Here is a 24,434-nt window from a genome sequence, read left to right on the forward strand (position 1 = left end):
TCAGTTTTGATTTGACTCCCTGCAGTTTATCTTCAGTGTGGCACCCTCCTAGCATACCATCTTAGCTACTTAATTTCAAGAGTTCACAGGGGCTCATGCTTCCAACCTCTCTAGACTTTACTAAGATTTTTATGCTCACCTACTTTGGGATAAAAATCCTCCCAGGTTTAGCTGTTATCAAGCTAGCCAATTATCCTTTCTTGTGAACATTTGTTGGCTATTTTGGAGTTCTCTTGTCTTCAGGTGTGTCACATATCCCATTGCTTCCCTTTGTTTCTTCCTATACATCCAGCCAGTAATACCATGCAATGCAGACCTTCTGGCTATCAGTGATTTTGTCCTTAACCACTTGTAACTTGTGGTTCATGATGATACCTTAAACTCTAGTTTTGTTGTTATTTGTTGGCTATGGAGTTTTGTTGTTGTTATCTATTTGCACTATTGGTTTTTATGTGAGAATTCCTGGAGTTTCAAAAACAATGCCACCAACATGGACATCTTCCCCATATCCTCCTGCTATTATTTTTCTGGTTTCTATGTTCCTATGAAGCAGAATAAAGAAATGGGCCCGGATGAATAGAACCACACTCATAAAGACTTGAGGAGAAGGGAAGAAATCTTAGCCAATATACATAAAAAGATCTGGGAGAGAAAAGAAAAAGAGGGAGTAAAATCACATTAGAGACTGAGAAAGAATTTTGAACAGATTCTGGAAAATGAAATGGTCTGGAAGTGGATATGGTTGACAGAATTCAGAGTAGATAAAAGAGATAGTGCAAGAAGTGTTGTTTAGATTTATAAATTGGATCTCATATGCTATCCTTGATGAGAAACAAGTCAAAGACAGAAACACTTTTAAATTAATTTTGCAGTTGAACTATATATTTGTAACTCTACATTGTAACTCCTCAAAGACCAAATTTCATGGGCCACAGCTTCAATGTGGTAACAAATATGAATGTAAAAATTATACATTTCTGAAAAATCAAGGTAACAGATGTGCAGTACTAACTATATGTAGAAAAAACTCAGAAAAATTAATATTTGTAGAAAGCCTGTTACATACCAAATGAACCATATATTTATCCTAGCAATAATTGTGAACTGAACTATTATCACACCATTTAAACCCAGGCCTTGTGAGTTTTAGGCCAATGATCTGTTCATTACACTTTGTAATATCCTTCCACCAATGGATTTATAACAATAGTGAATATTCATTTATCAAAAACTACAAGCTAGACATCATACAGTGCACTTTACATGCCATGTATTTTTCATTTACTTCTCACAGCAAGCTATGAGATTGATACTGTTCTTATCTTACAGTTAGGAAAATAGGAACTTAGAAGTTTTTAATTTTTTTTTAATTTTAATTTTTCCCAAGTTCACAATGCTGTTAAGTGGTACAAGCACATATTAGAACTTCAGTGTAAATATCTCCAGACCCAGTTTCTTTTTATTATTATTTATTTATTTAATTTATTTTTGGCTGCATCAGGTCCTGGTTGTGTCACACGGGCTCTTCATTGTGGCTCATGGGCTTCTCTCTAGTTATGCCGTGAGGATTTTCTCTTCTCTAGTTGTGGCACACAGGCTCCAGGGTGTGTGGGCTCTGTAGTTTGTAGCATGCAGCCTCACTAGTTGAGGTGCACAAGCTCAGTAGTTGTGGCATGCAGGCTTAGTTGCCCCGCGGCATGTGGGTGTTGAGTTCCCCAACCAGGGATCGAACCTGCGTCCCCTGCATTGTAAGGTGGATTCTTTACCACTGGGCCACCAAGGAAGTCCCCAGACCCAGTTTCTTAACTACCACACTATGTTGTCAGATGCACATGAATGTGATCTGTGTCTTCATCTGTTATTAATCTCCAAGTTTGGTTAACTCTATATATGTTCCCATTTTCATACCCATGCATATTTTCCTGAAATTCTACTTGTTTGAAGAGGGTTACTTTGAGGTTACTTTGACATTGTTCTCTGAGCAAAGACATTCAAGGGGCCATATGTTCTTGTTAGGGGCTGCTGGTGTGAGACAGAGCCATAGAAGGAGCCAGAGGAAAGAAACCTACATGAAAAAAATCCTTGACAACTCCAGGATGAGCCCTTTATAATGGAGTTTGTCAATTTAAAAGTCTTAAATAATATAACATCTCTACAGTATTTTCTGATTTCAAACTAGAAAATATCTAGTTATGATAGGATTTAGATTTTTAAAAATTTCTTGGTTATTTAATAACATTTTATTACAAAATTAGAGCCTTGTTTCCTCTTTCACTAAACTGCAAAACTATAATTCTCTTAATACATGGGGATCTGCAGTTTGAAAATATTTTAATCTCTTGCTCTGTCTTCTAAGCTTTCCAAAGACCTATCTGGAATTAACCTCGGTTCATTTTTAAGGCACGTAATTAAGGACCAGATTTTTTTCTCAGTTTTATAAGAATTAAACTTGATATGGTGTTCTCCTAGTTTAAAAAGTGTATCATTTAAAATGAAAGAGTACTGCGATTTATGTCTAAGGGTGTTCTGCCCATGTTTTGCTCTAAGAGTTTAATAGTGTCCAATCTTACATTTAGGTCTTCAATCCATTTCGAGTTTATTTTTGTGTATGATGTTAGGGAGTGTTCAAATTTCATTCTTTTACATGTAGCTGTCCAGTTTTCCCAGCACCATTTCTTGAAGAGGCTATCTTTTCTCCATTGTAGAGTCTTGCCTATTTTGTCACAGATTAGGTGACCATAGGTGTGTGGGTTTATCTCTGGACTTTCTATCCTGTTCCATTGATCTATATTTCTTTTTTGTGTGTCAGTACCATAATGTTTTGATGACTGTAGGTTTGTAGTACAGTATGAAATCAGGGAGCCTGATTCCTCCAGCTCCATTTTTCTTTCTCAAGATTGCTTTGACTATTCATCGTCTTTTGTGCTTCCATACAAACTGTAAAATGTTTTATTCTAATTCTGAGAAAAATGCCATTGGTAATTTGATAGGGATTGCATTGAATCTGTAGATTGCTTTGGGTAGTATAGTCATTTTCACAATATTGATTCTTCTAATCCAAGAACAGGGTATATCTCTCCATCTGTTTGTGTCATCTTTGATATCTTTCATCAGTGTTTTATAGTTTTCTGAGTACAGGTCTTTTGCCTCCTTAGGTAGGTTTATTCCTAGGTATTTTATTCTTTTTGATGGGATGTTAAATGGGATTCCTCTTTCTGATCTTTTGTTGTTAGTGTATAGGAATGCAAGAGATTTCTGTCTATTAATTTTGTATCCTGCAACTTTACTGAATTCATTTATGAGCTCTAGTAGTTTTCGGATAACATCTTTAGGATTTTCTGTGTATAGTATCATGTAATTGGAAACAGTGACAGTTTTACTTCTTCTTTTCCAATTTGGATTCCTTCTATTTCTTTTTCTTCTCTGACTGCCGTGGCTAAGACTTCCAAAACTATGTTGAATCATAGCAGTGAGAGTGGACATACTTGTCTTGTTCCTGATCTTAGAGGAAATGCTTTCAGTTTTTCACCATTGAGAATGATGTTTGCTGTGGATTTGTCATATATGGCCTTTATTATGTTGAGGTAGGTCCTACCTCCTAGAGTAATGAAAATAAAAACAAAAATAAACAAATGGGACCTAGTGAAACTTAAAAACTTTCGCACAGCAAAGGACACCATAAACAAAACAAAAAGACAACTCTCAGAATGGGAGAAAATATTTGCAAGTGAAGCAACCAACAAGGGATTAATCTCCAAAATATACAAACAGTTCATGCAGCTCAACATCAAAAAAACAAATAACCCAATCAAAAAATGGGTGGAAGATCTAAATAGATATTTCTCCAAAGAAGATATACAGATGGCTTAAAAGCACATGAAAAGATGTTCAACACACTAATTATTAGAGAAATGCAAATCAAAACTACAATGAGGTATCACCTCACACCAGTCAATGGCCATCATCAAAAAATCTACAAACAATAAATGCTGGAGAGGGTGTGGAGAAAGGGGAACCTTCTTGCGCTGTTGGTGGAAATGTAAATTGATAGAGCCATTATGGAGAATAGTATGGAAGTTCCTTAAAAAACTAAAAATAGAACTACCATGTGATCCAGCAATCCCACTCCTGGGTGTATATCCAGAGAAAACTATAATTCAAAAAGATACATGCACCCCAATGTTCATTGCAGTTATTGACAATAACTAGGATATGGAAGCAACCTAAATGTCCATTAACAGAGGAATGGATAAAGAAGATGTGGTACATATATACAACGGAATATTATTCAGTCATAAAGAAGGAAATAATGCCATTTGCAGCAACATGGATGGACCTAGACATTGTCATACTGAGTGAAGTAAGTCAGACAGAGAAAGACAGATATCATATAATATCACTTATATGTGGAATCTAAAAAAAAAGGGGACAAATGAACTTAACTACAAAACAGAAATAGAGTTACATATGTAGAAAACAACCTTATGGTTACCAGGGGGTAAGCCGGGGAGGGATAAATTGGAAGATGGGGGATGACATATACACACTAATATAAAATAGATAACAAATAAGGACCTACTGTATAGCACAGGGAACTCTACTCAGTACTCTGTAATGGCCTATATGGGAAAAGAATCTAAAAAAAAGGGTATATATATATATATATATATATATATATATATATATATATATATGTATATATATGATTCACTTTGCTGCACACCTGAAACTAACACAACATTTTAAATCAACTATACCCCAATAATTTTTTTTAATAAAAATAATAAGATGAAAGCCTAAGAATGTTTAAAGAAATAGGACATAGATAATAGTTAGTATTAGTATATTAATAGATAAGCCAGTTAGTATTTACAAAGTAACAGTTTGGGGGAAAGTAGGAAAGGAGAAAAAAACAGCACTATTTTTGTAAAAGTAAATTTTTTTCTGTTATAGAAGCTGGCACAGATGTCTCACACAACAGGTAGAGCAGCAGGAGCTTAGATTAAAAGGCAGTCAGAAGTAGTACCCCCTGCTAAGTGTGATTGTGTCTGATTTCATAAACAAGAAGACACTGAGATGGGTTGTCACTGACTTGATTAATTTTCAAGTAGGACAAATACAAACAGGGAAGACTATGCGCTCATTTTCATAATTAACTGAAGTGATTCATAGTGGGTTAATAGCTAAGATTTCCACTCTTCCATCACCCAGATGGGAAAGAGCTTGCTTTCTGATGATGACCTGACAGTAAAAATGCACAGTCAGTCCTCTAAGAAACCTGATTTTCAAAGTACCATGCTTCTAATGCTAAGGATTTTACTTGAATGACTCCTAGCCTTGTTCCAGCTCCACACAAAGTAAATACGTGGATTGAAATATTTACGTTCTGACTTTCCAAAGGCACAAATGGAAATATTAATGCTACTTTATTGACAATTTCCCCTTGATTATCACTTGAACAATTATCAGTGAATTCAATGAACATTATTGGAATCTGAGAAACATGCTCTAAACCTTCATTTGCCCATATCCTTTTTAATAGACATGAAAGAATAACCTGTGTTTGGAAAAAGAGGCAGAATTTGAATATCAGGTACCATTTGTATATTTTTTTTTACTGCTTTATTAGTTCTTTCTACCTATCTCTCAGATTCCAGGTTTTGCCCAAAGGAATATGTGCCTTAAGCCAATATATCAGTCTTCCGGGAGTTCAGTATGCAAAGATCCCTTTCTGTACCTTCTCAGCCAACACATTTGTTGAGAATAAAAAGGGCAAGGCTTTGACATTTCCCAGCTTGTTATCTATTTAATTTTCCATCTGCTTCTTTTGCCACTGCCTTCCAAAGGAACATCTGCTGCATATCTGAGGGAAGGAAAGGAAGATTGGATCTAAGCCACCTGGGTCTACAGTCCTAAACCTTGGGATCCAGATTAAGGGAAGGGAAGAAGATGAACAAATGGTCTAGAAAATGAAATGAGGACAATCTGTTAAAAATAAAGCTGTATTTCTCTTTATTCTAGAGCCCACATGACTGGACAAGCTGCACAGCAGCATCTACCACCAGCAAGGGCTAGATGTAGGGGAAGGCATCTGGTAATTGGGGAGAGGCAAGAGGAGTTTCCAGAACTGACACTCCCTCTGGTGCCTGAATCTCCATGTGATTCCCTGTACCTCACGTAGTCTTTAAGCATTTAAGGATCAGCTGCTGTGAGCCAGGTTTTGTTCTGGGTATTCTGGAGGCAGAGATGATCAAGACATGTTAGTAAACAACATATTACAATATAAAATGATAAAATTATACCCTAGGTAAGGAAACATTGTTACAAGAGCATACAGAGCGAAAGGATGTGTGCCTAATCCTGTGAAAAGAAATAGTGGTTCAAGGGGAGGAAAGGCAATACACAGATGATACCATGAGCTGAGTTTGGAATGATAAATATTAGAAAACAAGCTCTTTTTTCTCCTTATCATCAAGGGCAGCACATAACAGCAAATCTTCATAGTTGACTCAAAAACCTAATCCCCCAAAGCCTTAAACCCACCCACCACTCCTCTCAATGTCAAGGCATCAACATTTCTGTCAAATGTACCATTTGGGTTGTGCCATCTCTTAATGTTATCTGGAGAGTTACTAATGAGGATAACAAATTCTCAAGGTAAGATGCAAGTCTCAGCATAACAATTTCTTAATTTGCTATGATAGAAAATGACAGAGTAGCCAGTTGACTGATTTTAGCTGTCCTCAAAACTCTAACATCACCACAGTCTTTATATGTAAGACCAAAATAGCAAACACAAACAATTCTCAGTTAGCTTATCTGCAAACATTCAAGTGTTGGATGAGTATTTGCTCTGGGCACCATGGGGCATACAGAAGAGTAGACCTTTGTGTCTCTGAAGCTAAAATCTAATCTCAGTGACCAGAGTGTTTAAATTGGATAACCCAAAAAACAAAATCTCCTTTCTATAGATAGTTCTGACATGACAAATATTTAACACTTAAATGAGAAAAGAATAAGGCCAATGTAGTGCTGCATAGCTCAATAAATGCATAGTTCCTTCACTTTTACCTGCTGTCCTCAAATAAGTACAATATCATTTGCTTTAGATTAGTGCAGTGTATACTGAGGTGCAAATACAATTGGTATGATCTCTGACTACACAATTACATCTTCTCATCGTCTTAATACATTTTATTTTAAAAATATGCTTTAGCAAAATGGAATAACTGCGGGGAATGGATCAAACACAATTTTTCCTGTCATCATGTTTCCTTTTCATCTCAAAGGAAAGCTTTACTCAATTTTAAAAAAACACATTGAGAAATAATTTTTGAAACTTTTATTGCTGCTGAGTGGCAAGCTATTTGATCAAATTAAATATTTTGTATATTTTTTATCTTGAATTAACTCACCAAAAATCCTAATGGCTATTATAGCATGTGATGTTTCATTTTATGGTTAGTTTGTTAGGTGGAGTTTAAAGACATTAAAATTTTTAATTTTTAAATAAGATATGGTGATAAGAAAATCTCCTGTGCTGTTCAGCTGCAAAAAAAATGAACTTAGAAAAGGGATTGATGATCGAAACCTTCTATGATTTCACATTAGGAAAGAAATGAAGTTTTCTACAACATTAGGTTGTTCCATTAACAGAAGAAAAATAACAAAGTAACTTGTATCAGGAGTCCAGAAGCTCAATATTTCCTAATTTAGAATTGATAGAAGTACAGAATGTTTTTGAGTTGGAATGTATGCCAGAGTGCTTAGTCTGATTTGTAAGTGAGAAAGCTGAGACCCAGAGAGATTAATTAAATCTTGTTTGCTTGGATTTGCAACCATGCCCCAAGATTCCCCAGCATGCTGTATTTCCTAGCATTATCTTGTCACCCTCATTCCTTTCAGTTTTGTATTTTCAATCATGAGATAATCATGTTGTTTAGGAATGGAGCCAAATAAATCCTTTCCTTGGCTGAACTTTTGTCTATTGTTCCCACCTGAGACTCTAGGAAATCAGGTTTAGCTGGCTGGTCCCATGACCTGAAAAAGTGGTTCTGTCACCGTTTCATTCCATGCCAACCTGATTTTATTTTCTGCCTTGGTTCTCTCTACGACTTTAGAAGGCAAGAGCGGGCTTCTCTGGTGGCTTAGTGGTTAAGAATCTGCCTGCCAATGCAGGGGACATGGGTTCGAGCCCTGGTCTGGGAAGATCCCACATGCCGCGGAACAATTAAGACCATGCGCCACAACTACTGAGTCTGCACTCTAGAGCCTGCAAGCCACAACTGCTGAGCCCATGTGCCACAACTACTGAAGCCCACGCTCCACAATAAGAGAAGTCACCACAATGAGAAGCTCACGCACCACAACGAAGAGTAGACCCCGCTCGCCACAACTAGAGAAGGCCCGTGTGCAGCAAAAAAGACCCAACGCAGCCAAAAATAAATAAATTAAATAAATAAATTTATAAAATAAAAAAGAAGAAGACAATAGCAACAAGTAGCACCATCCACAATCCACCTGTATACCTAGACTAAGTTTGGCAGGTATAGTGATTATGTTTCTGATGATCTCTGTGTAGACTTGGGGTTGTTTGAGTGAAGGTGCTTTTGTGGCTGAGGTGTTGTACTAGAAGTTAGATGCAGCTGAGCTTCGGGTAAATTTCCTGAAGGAGGGACGTAAGCAGATTTAGTAAAGTGTTTAAGTATTCCGAGCCTAACATTTTCTGAATTTTGAAATAACAACACACAAGTTCCTTTGGCTTCAGTGTAATACAGATCAAGCATAATAAATACATCAAGAGAGAATTAAGCCAATTGTCAACATTTGAGTACATTTAGTTGGTAAGAGAAAAAAAAACACCCAGAATTAGTCACGATCCAAACTTTTCTCCAGGTAATTTTCTTCCTTTTCTACATATGTCTATTCCATAATTTGACTGGTTTTTGTCATTTTTTCTAATCTTGAAGCAGGTGCAATGGGATATGAGATATTCAAGTCATTTCTGCAGCTTTCTTATTCAACTTCTGGTGGGTAGATAGAATTCTGCCCCAACCTCCAGGACCCAACATGTTTTCTCTCCTCTTTGTCTATTTTTCTCAAGGATTAATCTGAGATTGATGGGTACATGGGGAAAAAAACACTCCTGGTTATTTTTTCCTACCATATGTCTAATTGCATTTGTTTTGTCATCCTTAGGATTACCAAGAGGCTTCCAATTTGAAACAATTTGTAACTCGATTTTTATTGAAAGAGACCTTGAATCAACTGCAGTCTCTCCAGAACTCTCTGGAATGTGCCATGGAAATTACTGAGGAGCAAACTCGTCAAGAAAGGCAAGTTAAATGCTTTCATATGATGTGTCTTTAGTGACTCCATGTTTATGAAAGACCAGTTGAAGGGCATCATACTTAAACTAGTAAAAACTAAAAATGAGAATGAATAGATTTAAATGGAATGGCAGGGACCTCCAATGGATACTAGCCTTATATTTTCCTCTAGAAAAGACCATTCTCCTTTTTCTTTTACTATCCATCATTTATTCAACAAATTTTAATTGAGAATTTAATAGATGGAGAAGACTTTACAATTTGCTGTGATAATGTAAAGATACATTTTACAAAGTCCCAATTCTTAAGGAGGCTAAAGTCTATTACATAAATAAAATATGAACACTAAAACTATAATGCAAGCTACAAGTGATAAATACCTCAGAGAAGGGGAAATATATTGCCAAGAGATTTCAGAAGAGTAAAAGATTTAGTATAGATAGACATGAAAGACAGTTTCATGGAGTTTCCTGATGACATTTGAGCTAATCTTCTTAATGAGTATACTTGAAAATTACGGAAATGATGGAGAAAAATCTTATAGGCTCAGTGAATCTAGATATAGCAGGAGACTTGAGAATTCAAGAAGCCTAATTATTTAAGGAAATAAAGAAAAGTGAATGATGGGAGAAACTTTCAAAATTCAATGCCACTAATTGAGAAGATAAGTAGTGATAATATAGTAGTTGTATAAATAATGGTACTAATGCTAAAGATAAACTTGAATTAGAAATGTGTAAAGCAGACATCAGAATAATTCCAAACAACAGTTGGTAATTTCTTGAGTTATAATTTTTACCTTGCAAGCCAGAGAAGAGCTTGGCAAAACTCTTGCTTATGCAACAAATTTTTGCATGTGCAGTGGCTTATCTAACTTCTGCATTTTAAGTTATAGAGAACCACACAGTAAGTTTTTTGAACAGGCTGATAAGAGACTGCTCAGTAGGCCAATTTTTTAAGACAAATTAATGGGTACATAATTATTAGGACGTATCAGAAAAACAGTGGAATTTTCAATTTTATGTTTATAATGTCAAAATGAGTGAGCACCACCAAATTCTAACAAAAAAGCCTGTAATCTCAGATCTAATGAGCTTGTGCAGCTGATGAACATTGATATGCACTCTCCAATGGATCTGCATGGCATTTCACTTATAAACTTAGTATTTTCTTCACTGTATTGGGTGATTCCATATCAAATGGCAAAGTGTAACAATTAGCTTTAGAGAAGCAACAACCCATCTCCTCAGGTTTGAACAGAGGATAACTGAATGTCTTGAAGCACAATGAAATTGATTTCATGTTCCTGATGAGAAAATGAGGCCTGATTTGTTGTCTTTTGTTCAGGTTTTCTTGAGGTAAAATGGATTGTCCATTTTTAGACTCAATCTTTTGCCACCTGAGAAGAGGCTTGAAAAAGGATTCTGTTCCCTTTCTTCACCTGCACTTTGGTTTTTATTTTCTATAGTCACCTTGTACAAATTTGCATTCTACATTCACCACCATAGAGTGAATGCATAATGAACAACTATTCCTTGTGTTAGGCCACAGGCTAGCCTTGAACTCCTGTGACTGCTGCCAACAGCTGCACTGCAGCTGTGTTTAATGAGAAGGAGCATAAGAGTTTAAGGAAATTAGAAGACACTAGAGAATTAATGAATCTTTTATTTCTAGGTTTCTAGCTCAAAAACAGCTTAGAAGAATGGAAAATATTACAGATCTAATATCAGTTTGGGAGAGTGCTATTGAATAGAATTTGGCTAAGGCACCCAGAGATGCCCAAATCTCACCACAAATCCACGATACTCTTCCCAGGGAGGTTTCTATAAAAAAATACACAAACAAGCAAATAGAAAACAAAGTTCCACTATGGGTTTGTGTCCATAATATCCAACGTGAAGTCTCTGGTTACTCTGACTGAAGCATGTTTGTGTCCATAATATCCAATGTGAAGTCTCTGGTTACTCTGACTGAAGCATGTTTGTGTCCATAATATCCAATGTGAAGTCTCTGATTACTCTGACTGAAGCATGCGAATTAGGCCCAAGCATACAGGGACTCTATCTCTGTTCCCAAGGCTCCATCTTCCTATCAGCTAGCCACCAGAAACCAAAGTGAAGAGAGCCCCAGGGGCCTCATCATTGGAAAAAAGACAAAGAGAAGAAAGATGGCTGCCCTTTTTCCTATGATATCAAATAAGAAACAAGTGAAGGAGCCTCATAGGGAGATAAGACCTGAATTGGATCTTTTGGGTAGATTTGCAGAATGATATCTCCCTGAAGGGAGGGTTGTCCTCATCTACGCTATATTACCCATCTTCTCTCATCTGGCTAACTCATCCTCCTACTTTGTTTGGTCTCTGTTTGGACAGAACTTTCTCTAGGAAGCTTTCACTGCTCACAAAACAGAATTTTATACCTACCTCCCACTCCACTACTCCCGTTAGTACCCTCTACTTATATCTACTTACGATCTCAGTTCCTTAATTATCTCCCCCATTAGACTTTGAGTTTCTAGATGGCAGGGACTTTTTCTTGTTTCCCTATACCTGGCATAGCTACATGTTAAATATATAAAACTGAATAAATCAAAGGGGATTCCAGGTAAAGCGAGCCATATAGAAGAGCAGTGGATATGGACCTGGGACAGTGGAAAGACCAACTTATCTGGAATCTTGGGTCAGGATAGGTCTTCAAAGCTAAACAGATGCATTTAGACTTCATATGATCAGAGATTATCATTGGTGGTTGTAAAGAAAGGAGAAATATAGTAAAAATGGAGTTTAAGGGAAATAGTCTCATAGTAGTATGTAGTAAAGATTTGGGGGAGAAGAGAAGAAGCTCAGAGAGGAGAGGTCAAATAAGTATATCCAAAAATTCATTAGTGTTTTTATACCATAAAGGAAGATTCCATGAGGCTCTGTGCAGTCAAAAGTTGCAACCCACAGATATCTTTAAAAATTCCACATTTGTAATAATTTGCTACCTCTCAGCATCAATATTACTTCGGGGCTTAACACTTGTGAAACCTAAGGATACAATGACTTGCTGAAATATAGAAAAAATTGAGAAGTCATCTATTCTAGCTATCAACCCCAAGGAGGAATCACACAGTATCATTCATCCTGCAGTAATGAGTTAGACATGCTGTGTTGAGCAAAATGTCTGTGTGTATTCATGTGAAAATGGCAATTCAGAAAGAAGAGATGCATACAGCTGGAATGCCACAGAAGTGAGATTTTTCAGATGGCGTTCTACAACACTCTTTATATCTGTCCTGGCCAGCTGGCTAAATGGAAGCCACTTTAATCCCATGTCGTTTGAAAGTACCCAATAGACGACAAGAATTATCATTAGTTTATACTAAAGTTTTCCTCTAGAGGACCCTTGTCTTCTTATATAAACCATTCTTCCTCAAACAAACTAGGTTTCTAGGAACACAGTTTAATTATATGTGAATTTCTTTTTTATAATGAAATCTGCAAGTTTGTTCTATTTTCCAAAGTTCTTCTTTATTCAGAAAAACAACTAATTCCTTCTGGCTTGGAAGTTATTTTTCATGGTTGTTTATTACAGAAGTAAGGGAAGGCTTTAATTTCACATATAGGTGATTATAAAGTTCAGACAACTTAAATTCCCTTATCTTGAACATAAAGAAGGAATGCTCTAAATCACTTCCTCCTATGTAGTAAAGATTTGGGAGAGAGGAGAAGTTACTAGAAAGTTGATTTTTTTTTTTAATATGCCATAGGAAAATCTAGAGGGAAGTGTAGTTAGATTGGAGAGTAAACATAGAATATTAGTTTTGCTCCCTCCCTAAACCCTTCAAAAATGGCATTAAGAGTGTCTGGATAAAAAGGAGTCATAAACCCACAAAGATAAGAAGGATAGAAGAAAAATGATATAGAAGCTTGGAACATGAAAAGAAGGTGAATCTAGCGGTAACTGATTTAGAAGATCTGAGAAAGCTGAAACATAAGCAGCTGGTGTAAGAAGCCAAGATGCAATCCAACTGGTATCACAAAACCTCAGAAAGCCTCAAGAATTAGCTTCACCATGTGCAACTGATAGTGGGGATGAAAGTGAGGTTGACATATTGTTGAAAGCTCCACCCAAAGCTTTATATTGACTGCCTCTCCCCAGCCCTTGAGGAAGCCTAGAGGTATACTCTTTAGAGTAGGTGAACAGATTTACACTGGCACAACTGGGTGTCAGAGCACAGTTCTAAAAAATGAGGCATTAACTGAAAGTCTCCATACTGAACAGTGAGATTTGAAACCCCCTCAGAATCCTGTGTTCCCAGAGGACTGGCAGTTGGGCTTATTCCCTCCAGTTGGGACCTCCTTCTTTTAGCGATCTCATCAGTCTTAGAGAAAATACTTAAAAGTACTGGGAGTCAGTGTCCTCCAATGAACAGGCCAAGCCAGGCCACCCTACAATGGAGGCTGCAAGTTGGCAGTCCCCAACATACACATATAGATTCCAATCATTCCTGTGGTTCCTTCCTCTGAGATAAGCAGGGACAACCAAGAGAACAAGTCAAACACAAGAAACAAAACTTGAAACAGAAATATCCAGGGAGCAGAAAACTTCAGAAAGTAAATCATCAATACCCTCAAAAATCAGAGAAGATATTGCATTTATGAATTAAGGGCAGGATGTTATTTTAAAAAAAGAATATTGAAAGCACAGAAAACAGTTATTGGAAATTCTGATTGTAGAAATGAAAACCTATGAGGAATATTTGGAGATAAAAGTGTGATGACATTTTCTAGAAATAGAACACAGGAGAGACATTATCAAAGAAATAATTTTCAGAACAAGGACATGAGTTTCCAGGTTGATAGAACAGACTAAGAGCCATTATAACGAATAATAAAAGTCACACGCCAAGTCATGCCATTATGAAATTTCAGAATACTGGAGATGAAGAGAAGTGTCTAAAAACTCCCAGAGAGAAAAACCCAAATGATAAAGAAAACACTATATTTTTCAATAATGAGACTGGAAGCTAAAATTCAATCAAGCAACTTCAAAATTTGAATGGAAAAGATTTGCAACCTAAAATTCTTTACTCCATAAAACCACTAATAATGCTGGAGGAAAAATTAAAGTATTTTTATACATGCAGTGTCTCAAGAATTTTGCCTCTCATGGTATTCCATTTCTTCTGAAGCAATTGGAGGCATTTTCTCTCCAAAACAAAGGAATAAACTAAGAGAAAAATGAAATCCAGTTTAAAAAAAAAAGAAAGATAAAGGCAGAGGTGGGGTGGGGAGGGAGAATCCAAAATAGGAGAGAGGCTAAAGGAATCTTATTTTGGGTGTGGGGGGTTGCATATAACAGAGGGCGAAAAGTGGCTTAATCACATAAGAGCTTATTATTTCCTGCTAAAGAGCCTGATGGTGGGCAGTCTAAGGCAAGTATGGCAGCTCTACAGATTTATCATAGATTTCCTCTCTTTTTCACATCTTCGTACATGACTTACATTTGCAAGTTTACCTCATGCCAAAGCTGGTTGTTGGAATTCCAGATACCATGTTCATATTCCAACCAGGAAAGAAGTATAAGGAAAGAATAGGCAGCCTCTCAGCTCAATTCTTCCTTTTAAACAGCCTTCCTGGAAGTTCCTTACATTTCCATGTATATATCTTTGGCCTGAGCTTTTCATATAGGGAATTTGATACCTAAAGCCTAAACTGAAAAAGAAAGAGATAGCAAAAAGTTCACCACAATAAGTCTAGTTACCATCTGTCACCATATTGTTATTACAATATTATTGAATATATTCCCCATGCTGTACATTTCATCCCTGTGACTCATTTATTTTGTAACTGGAAATTAGTACTTCTTAATCTCCCTCACCTATTTCACTCTTCCCATCTCCCCTCCCCTCTGGCAACCACCAGTTTGTTCTCAGTAACAGAGTCTGATTCTATTTTGTTATGATTGTTCATTTTGTTTTTGAGATTGCATATATAAGTGAAATCATATGGTCTATCTTTCTCTGACATACTTCACTTAGCATAATTCTTTTTTGATGACTGAGGAATATTCCATTGTGTGTGTGTGTGTGTGAATATATATATATATATAAACACAAATATATATACATATGTATGTATATATATACATATGTCATATATGTAAATAGACACACACAGACACACACACACACACACATATCCATTCATCTACTGATGGACACTTAGGTTGCTTCCATATCATGGCTATTGTAAAAAAAAAATACTGCAATGAACACAGGGGTGTGTATATCTTGTCAACATTTTTTAAAGTTAATTAATTTATTTATATTTTATTTTTGGCTGTGTTGTGTCTTCACTGAGGTGAGCGGGGGCTACTCTTCATTGTTGTGCACGGGCTTCTCATTGCAGGGGCTTCTCTTGTTGTAGAGCATGGGATCCAGGCATGCAGGTTTCAGTAGTTGTGGCTCATGGGCTCAGTAGTTATGGCTCACAGGCTCTGGAGAGCAGGCTCAGTAGTTGTGGTTCATGGGCTTAGTTGCTCCATGGCTTGTGGGATCTTCCCGGACCAGGGCTCAAACCCACGTCCCCTGCATTGGCAGGCAGATTCTTAACCACTGTGCCACCAGGGAAGTACCTCTTTTCAACTTTTCAAATTATAGTTTTTTTTCCTTTGGAAAAACATTCAGATGTGGAATTGATAGATCATATGTAGTTCTATTTTTAATTTTTTGAGGAGCATCTATAATATGTTCCATAGTGTCTGTACCAATTTGCATTCCCACCAGCAGTGCACGAGGCCCCCCTTTTCTCTACAACATTACTAACAGTTGTTTATTGTTGCCCTTTTGATAACAGCCATTTTGAAGGGTGGGAGGTGATATCTCATTGTGATTTTGATTTTCATTTCCCTGATGATTAGTGATGTTGAGCATCTTTTCATATGTCTGCTGGCCATTGCTATGTCTTCTTTCAAAAAATGTCTGTTCAGGTCCTCCACGCATTTTTATTGACTTGTTTGTTTTTCTGATGTTGAGGAGTTGTACGAGTTAGTTGTGTATTTTGGATATTAACCCCTTATTAGTTATATCATTTTCAAATATCTTCTCCCATTCAGTAGGCTGCATTTTCATTTTGTTGATAGTTCCCTTCACTGCACAAGTTATTTAGTTTGATGCAGTCCCATTCATTTATTTTTCATTTTGTTTCTCTTGCTGAGGATACAGGTATGAAAAATATTGCTAAGAATGATGTCAAAGAACTTACTGCCTATGTTTTCTTCTAGGAGTTTTATAGTTTTGGGTCTTGCATTTAAGTCCTTAAACAATTTTGATTTTTCTTTATTTTTCTTTTTGGTATATGGTGTTATAAAGTAGTCCAGTTTGATTCTTTTGCATGTAGCTGTTTTCCCAACATTTATTGAAGAAGCTGTCTTTTCTGCCATTGTATATTCTTGTCTCCTTTATCCTAGGTTAATTAATCATGTAAGGGTGAGTTTATTTCTACCTCTCTATTCTGCTCCATGATCTAGCTGTCTGTTTTTGTGCCAGTACAATATTGTTTTGATTACCATAGCTTTGTAGTACATTTTGAATTCAGAGAGCATGACACCTCCAACTTTGTTCTTCTTTCTCAAGATCGTTTAGGTTATTCAGGGTCTTTTGTGTTTAAATACAAATTTTAGAATTATTTATTTTAGCTCTGAGAAAAATACCATTTTTATTTTGATAGAGATTGCACTGAGTCTTTATATTTCCTTGGGTAGTATGGTCATTGTAACAATATTAATTCTTCCAATCATTGAGCACAGTATATCTTTTCATTTGTGTTATCTTCAGTTCATCAATATCGTACATTTTTCTGACTGTAGTACTTTTACCTCTTTGGTTAGATATATTCCTAGAAATTTTAATCTTTTTGATACAATTGTAATAAATGGGCTTGTTTTCTAAATTTCACTTTCTGATAGTTTGTTGTTAGTATATAGAAACATTGTTAGTGTATAGATTTCTGTATAGTATTTTTTTTATCCTGCAAATTTACTAAGTTCATTTATTAGTTCTAGTAGGTTTTCTGGTGGCATCTTTAGGATTTTCTATATATAGTATCATGTCATCTTCAGTGAAAGTTTTCCTTTTTTCTTTACAATTTGGATTCTCTTTTTGTCTGATTGCTTTGGCTACGATTTCCAATACTATATTGAATAGAAGTTGTGAGTGGGCATCCTTATCTTGCTCTTGATCTTAGAGGAAATACTCTCAGCTTTTCACCATTAAGTATGATGTTAGCTGTGGGTTGTCATATATGGCCTTACTTTGTTGAGGAATATTCCCTTTATATCCACTTTCTGGAGAGTTTTTATCATAAATCGTTGTTGAATTTTGTTAAAAGACTTTTCTGCATCTATGAGATGATTATATGAATTTTATTCTTCAATTTCTTAATGTAGTGTATCACATAGATTGTTTTGATATTGAATCATCCTTACATACCTGGGATAAATACCACTTGATCATGGTGTATGAGTCTTTTGTTGAATTTAGTTTGCTAATACATTGTGAAGGATTTTTGCATCTATGTTCATCAGTGATATTGGCCTGTAATTTTCTTTTTTCAAGGTGTCTTTGGCTGGTTTTGGTATCATGGTGATGCTGGCTTCATAGAATGAGTTCAGAAGCTTAACTTCCTCTGCAATCTTTAGAATAGTTTGAGAAGGATTGGTGTTGATTCTTCTTTAAGTGTTTGCTAGAATTCACCTGTGAAGCCATGTGGTCCTAGACTTTTGTTATTTGGGAGGTTTTTAGTTTTTTTGATTGCTGATTTAATTTTATTACTGGTAATTTGTCTGTTTATATTTTCTATTTTTTCCTGATTCATACTTGGGAGATTGTATGTTTCTAGGAATTTGTCCATTTCTTTTAGGTTTCCCAATTTGTTGGCAAGTATTTGTTCTAGTAATCTCTTAATGGTCCTTTGTATTTCAGTGATGTTAGTGGTATCTTCCCCCCTTTTTTTTTTCTTCTGATTTTATTGGTTTTATTGATTTGGGCCCTCCTTTTTTTCTTGATGAGTCTGGATTAAGGTTTATCAATTTTGTTTATCTTTTCAAAGAACCAGCTCTTACAAGTTCCCTAGTATTATTGTATTACTGTCAATTTCTCCCTTTATGTTTGTTAATATTTGCTGTATGTATTTAATTGCTCCTATGTTGGGTGTGTATACATTTACATTTGCTATATCTTTTTATTTAATTGATTTTTATCATTATGTAATGTTCTTCTTTGTCCCTTTTTTACAATCTTTGTTTAAAGTCTATTTTGTCTGATGTAAGTACTGCTAACCCAACTATCTTTTCATTTCCATTTGCATGGAATACTTTTTCCATCCCTTCACTTTCAGCAACTGTATCTTTAGATATGAAGTGTGTCTCTTGTAAACAGCATATACAGGTCTTGTTTTTTTTTTTTTAAATCTATTAGGCCACTCTCTGTGTTTTCATTAGAGGATTTAGTTCATTTACATTTAAAGTAATTATTGATAGATATGTACTTATTGCCATTTTGTCAATTGTTTGGGGGTTTTGTATAGTTCTTTTTAGTAACTTAGCTCTTTCGCTATTTTCCCTTTTGATTTGATGAATATTTTAATGCTATGTTTGGATTCCTTTCTTTTTTGTGTGTGTATATCTCTTTATAGATTTTTGGTTTGCAGTTCCCATGGCATTTATATATAATAACCTATATATATATCTGTGATTATTTAAACGTGCTGATCTCTTAAGTTGAAACACATTCTAACAACAACGCATTTTTACTCCCCCTGCCACATTTAATGTTTTTGACTTCATATTTTATATCCTTTTCTTTTGTAAATCTCTTAACTACTTATTGTGGTTATAAATGATTTTACTACTTTTGTCCTATAACCTTATTACTAGCTGTATAAGTGGTTGATCTACCACCTTTACTGCATATTTTCCTTTACCAATGAGATTTTCTTTTCATAATTTTCATATTTCTAGTTGTGGTCTTTCCTTTTTCACTTAGAAAAGTCCCTTTAACATTTGTTGTAAAGCTAGATTAGTGATGCTGAACTCTTAGGTTTTGCTTGTCTGTAAAACTCTTTATCTCTCCTTCAAATATGAATAATAGCATTGCCGGGTAGAGTCTTCTTGATTGTAAGTTTTTTCTTTCATCACTTTAAATGTATCTTACCACTTGCTTGTGGCCTGAAAAGTTTCTGCTGAAAAGTCAGCTGATAGTCTTATGGGAGTTCCCTTGTGCATAACTAGTTGCTTTTCTCTGGCTGCTTTTAAGATTCTCTTTTTATCTATAATCTTTTGCCATTTAAATTACAGTTTGTCTTGGTGTGGATCTCTTTGAGCTCATTTTGTTTGGGATCCTCTATTCTTACTAGACTTGGATGTCTGTTGTTTTTTCTCAGATTATGGAAGTTTTTAGCCTTTATTTCTTCAAGTAAGTTTTCTTCCTCTGTTTCTCTTTTCCTTCTGGGCCCTCTGTAATGGTAATGTTAGTTACCTTGATGGTGTCCCAGAGTTCTCTTAAACTATTTTCATTTTCTAAAATTATTTTTCCTTTTTTCTGTTCAGCCTTGGTGATTTCCACTACTCTGTCTTCCAGGCACTTATCCATTTCCTCCTGTATCATCTACTCTACTCTTGATTCCCTCCGTGTATTTCTATTTAAGTTATTGTATTCTTCAGCTGTGTTTAGTTTTTTTATCTAACTGAAATTCCTCACTGTGTGCATCCATTCTTCTCCTGAGTTTGTTGAACCTCTTTATGATTATTAGCTTGAACTCTTTATTGGGTAGTTTGCTTATCTCCACTTTGCTTAGTTCTTCTTCTGGTGTCTTATCTTGTTCCTTCGTTTGGAATATATTCCTCTGTCACCTCATTTTGCCAAATTCTTTGTTTTATTTCTATGTATTAGGTAGGTCAGTTATGTTTCCTGATCTTGAGGAAGTGGACTTCTATAGAAGACATCATATTGGGCCTGGCAAAACACTTGCCTCTGTTCACCAGAGCTATATACTCTAGGCATACCCACTATGTGGGCTGCATGGGCCCTTCTGTTATAGTGGGACCAATTACTATGGGTGTACTGGCAGGTGGGGCTTTTCTCTGGCCCAGTTGGCTACTAGGCCCAGCTTTGTAGTAGCTGATGGGCAGGGCCAGGTCCCAGTGTGGCTAGCTGCATGGTCTGGGGAGTCCCAGGGCTGGTGCCAGTCCACTGTTGGGCAGCATTGGGTTTCAGGGCAGATAGCTGTGTGGTCCAAGGTACCTGGGACTGGGACAGACCAGGTCCTGGGGCAGATGGTGGGAAGAGCTGGGTCTCTTGTGGCTGGCTGCTGGGTTTGTGGTTCCCAGGATGGATGCCAATTTGCTAAAGTACAGGTAAACCCCCAGCACTAATATGCGAGAGGGAGGATTCCAAAATGGTGCTTGCCAGCACCAGTGTCCTTGTGGTAGAGCAGGTTCCTAAAAAAGGTTGCTACCACTCTCTGTATCCCTAGGGAGAGTTGCAGTTACCTCCTGCCTCTCTGGGAAGCTCTCCAAGATCAGCTGGAGAGCTTGGGTATGACCCAGGATTCTTTTAAATTACTCTTTCACTGTGGATCTCAGATTGTGTGAGATTTTGTTTGTACCCTTTAAGAATGGAGTCTCTGTTGCCTACAGCCCTCCAGGTCTCCTGTATGCAAGCACCACTGGCTTTCAAAGCCAGATGTTCTGGGGGCTCATCTTTCCAGTAAAGAACCCCAGGCTTGGGAGCTCAATGTGGTAGTTGGACCCCTTTCTTCTTGGCAAGAACCTCTGCAATTGTGGTTTTCTTTCTCTTTGTGGGTTGCCTACCTAGGGGTGTGGATCTTGACTATACTGCATCTCCATTTGTCCCACTCATCTCATCGTGGTTCCTTTAGTGGTGGAAAATCTTTTCTTTTAGTCTTCAGATTGTTGCTGTCAATAGTGGCTCTGTAAATTGTTGTAAGTTTGTTGTGCCCATGGGAGGAGGTGAGCTCAGAGTCTCCCTACTTTACCATCTTGGTCACACCTCCCCAAGAGATAGTATTGTTATATATAGATAAACACAAATAAACACTTGTTGAAAAGTGTTGCCTTTGTATAAGGAGAATGAGGGCACAATATGGTGAAGGGGAGAACCTGTTTGTAGAAAAAAGTTTATAGAATTATTTGACTTTTTAACTATATGGATATTTAGCTTTGATTTAAACAGTTAAGTTAAAAACTGAATAAAAGGAAAAACAAACTCCATAGGTGTTCTCAAACTAAACAAAATACTATGGAAGTGTACAAATAAGCATTCTTTCCATTGATAATTTGGGCAATAAAAGAAACTAGTTTTTCTTAAATTACAAATCAAGGTATGATTTTTTACTCAAACTTTTAAATTACAAGAATAAAAAAAGCCCAATGTATTTTCTTTTTTTTTCTGCTTAATAACTTTAAAAATAATTTATTGAAGTATAGTTGATTTACAATGTTGTGTTGGTTTCAGGTGTACAGCAAAATGATTCGGTTATATATATATATATTTTTTTCTTTCTCAGATTCTTTTCCTTTATAGGTTATTACAAAATATTGAGTTTAGTGAGAGGAGGTGAGCTCAAGGTCCTTCTACTCTGCCATGTTCCCCCCTCTTTTCCTTAGTTTCACTTATAATGCCACATTACCAGGTATCTCTAGACCATGTTGCCAAGCCATAGTTCTCATAAATTTTCATTTCACTACACTAGAAAATATTTGTGTCTGATCTTTGAAGATGTGTTCCTTGAGGTAAAAGACTGAAGCCCTGACACTGAGGTTAAATATTGTCTTTGTTGTTCAAGACAAGGGCCAACCAAACCAGAAGTCCTGTCGATTCAATGGCCTGGAAAACGATCAAGTCGTCGAGTCCAGAGACACAAAATCTTCTCCCCCAACAGCCCTCAGTTTAATGTCTATGGTGCAGGTAATGAAACTTTGTCATTTTTCTTGAAGTTGACTCAATTGTATCTTCATATTGACTTATTTAAAAAGGACCAAAAGGCAGCTAAAACAATAATAATGGAATGCTTTTCTTACACCGAACAAGTTTGTCTGAAACCAAAGTGGTAAAGGTCTAAGATATTAAGAACTAGGGTGGTGATCCTAATCATCAGTTCTGTCAGAATCCTAGCAGTTGTACTTGGGCAGTACACAGAGACATGTTGGGTAGGGAAGAAAGTGACTCAATCACCTAATATGTGAAAGACTTAAGACCTATAGAAATCATCATCATCTCCAAGCAAAGGAGGTGCCCTTTAGTCTGCACCCTAATCCCAGATCCCCAAGCCTAGTTAAGCATACTCTAAATTCATTTTAGAAAAAGGTTATTGTTTCCTTTCATAACAGGACTAAAATTATAGTGGCTTTTGAAGTGCATAATGTAGTATATGATTGAGACCTCAATAATATTCATTAGGTCATCATATTTTAACCATGTAATTTATATTAATTACTTTAAAATACTTTGAAATATGAAAATTTATGTTGTTAAGTAGAGTAATTTTTATAAAGTATGAATATATATGCATATGTATGTATATATGTATCTGTATGTACCTGCACATATCACTTGAACATGTCATTTTAACATAAATGAATATTTAAATATCTACCATTTCAGAAAATCAATGTATAGATATAGTCTGTATTTACACAGATTGTACTTGAAAGATTTCAAAGTGCTTTCTTGAACACTGTCTTATTTTATCCTAACACCTTATAAGATAGATGTTAGTATCTCCATCTCCCCAGAAAGTAAAGCTATTTGTCTAGGGGTAAAGGATCATTAGTCATTTTTTACAGTGAAACAACCTCAAAATCTCAGTGATTACAACTGGAAATATTTGGTTCTTTTCTCTCATGGGTCTATGTTTGACTGTGATTTGAGTGATCTCAGCTGGATGTGGCTCCAGCTTGTAGGTTGGATTCAGCTCTACTCCTCATGTAGCTTCTTAGGATCAGGGACTACTTGGGGCAATATCTTCTCCTGGTCAGTATCAAAAGTACAGGAAAAATCATGAAGCTCATTTAGAACCACTGTAGTAGTGGCCACGATGGTGGAGTAGGAAGACACTGAGCTCACCTTCTCCCATGGTCACATCAGAATTACAACTATTTACAGAGCAACTATTGATGAGAAAGACAAGAAGACTAGCAGAAAAGATATTCCACAACTAGATACATTAAAAGGAATCACAACAAGATGGGTAGGAGGGGCAGAGAAGTGGTATGGTCAAGATCCATATACCTAAGAGGGTGACCCACAAATGAAATGATAATTACAATCACAGAGCTTCTCCACAAGTGAGCAAGGGGTTCAAGCCCCACATCAGGGTCTACAGCTTGGGGTTCTGCACCAGGAAATCAAACCCCCAGACATTTGACTTTGAAGGCCAGGAGGGTTCACCTTGGGGAGAGCCAGAAGGCTGTAGGATATAGAGACTCCACTCTTAAAATGTGCACAAAAATTCTCACATGCTCTGGGATACAGGTAAGAAGTAGTGACTTGAAAAGAGAATGAGTCAGACCTACCTGCTGATCTTGGAGAGCTTCCTGGAGAGGCAGGAAGCAACTGTAACTCATCCTGGGGACACAGACACTGGTGGCAGCTATTTTGGGGAGCTCATTCTACCACAAGGACACTAATGATGGCAGGCACCACTTTGGAATCCTTCTTCTAGCTAATTAGTGCTGAGACCTGTCCCTGCCCACCAGCTTGTGAGCACTAGAATTAAGATGCCTCAAGACAAGCAGCTAGTCAGGTGGGGACACAGGCTCACCCACCAGCAAGCTGGTTGACTTAAGAATCCCTGAGTCTACAGTGGCTCCAGGACCCAATCCTACTCACCAGAGGGCTCAGGACCTGGCCTCACCCACCAAAGCACTGGCACTAGCCTCAAGAAATCACAGGGCCCCACAGTCTGCCATTGGGACCCAACCTCATCCACAGTGGGTTGACACCAAATCTGGGAAAACCCCCCCACCAGGGGTCTGCAGCCAGAGACCCTGAGACATAGTTCTACTGACCAATGGGCTGGCACTAGCCCTAGGACTAGCC

General features: G+C 36.7%; 1 protein-coding gene across 1 annotated transcript in view; it reads left to right on the forward strand.

Moving 5' to 3' along the window:
* NECAB1 (N-terminal EF-hand calcium binding protein 1) overlaps positions 1-24,434 on the forward strand; it is a 256,058-nt gene that overhangs the window by 171,273 nt on the left and 60,351 nt on the right. The window contains exons 6-7 of the mRNA XM_027131376.1: positions 9,199-9,335; positions 22,180-22,301. Of these exons, the coding sequence (XP_026987177.1) occupies positions 9,199-9,335; positions 22,180-22,301 (259 nt within the window). The remainder of the gene's footprint in view (positions 1-9,198; positions 9,336-22,179; positions 22,302-24,434) is intronic.

This window comes from Aethalodelphis obliquidens, unplaced genomic scaffold (genome assembly GCF_003676395.1).
Source record: "Aethalodelphis obliquidens isolate GAN/ISIS:26980383/991018 unplaced genomic scaffold, ASM367639v1 scaffold39, whole genome shotgun sequence".
Lineage (NCBI taxonomy): Eukaryota > Metazoa > Chordata > Mammalia > Artiodactyla > Delphinidae > Aethalodelphis > Aethalodelphis obliquidens.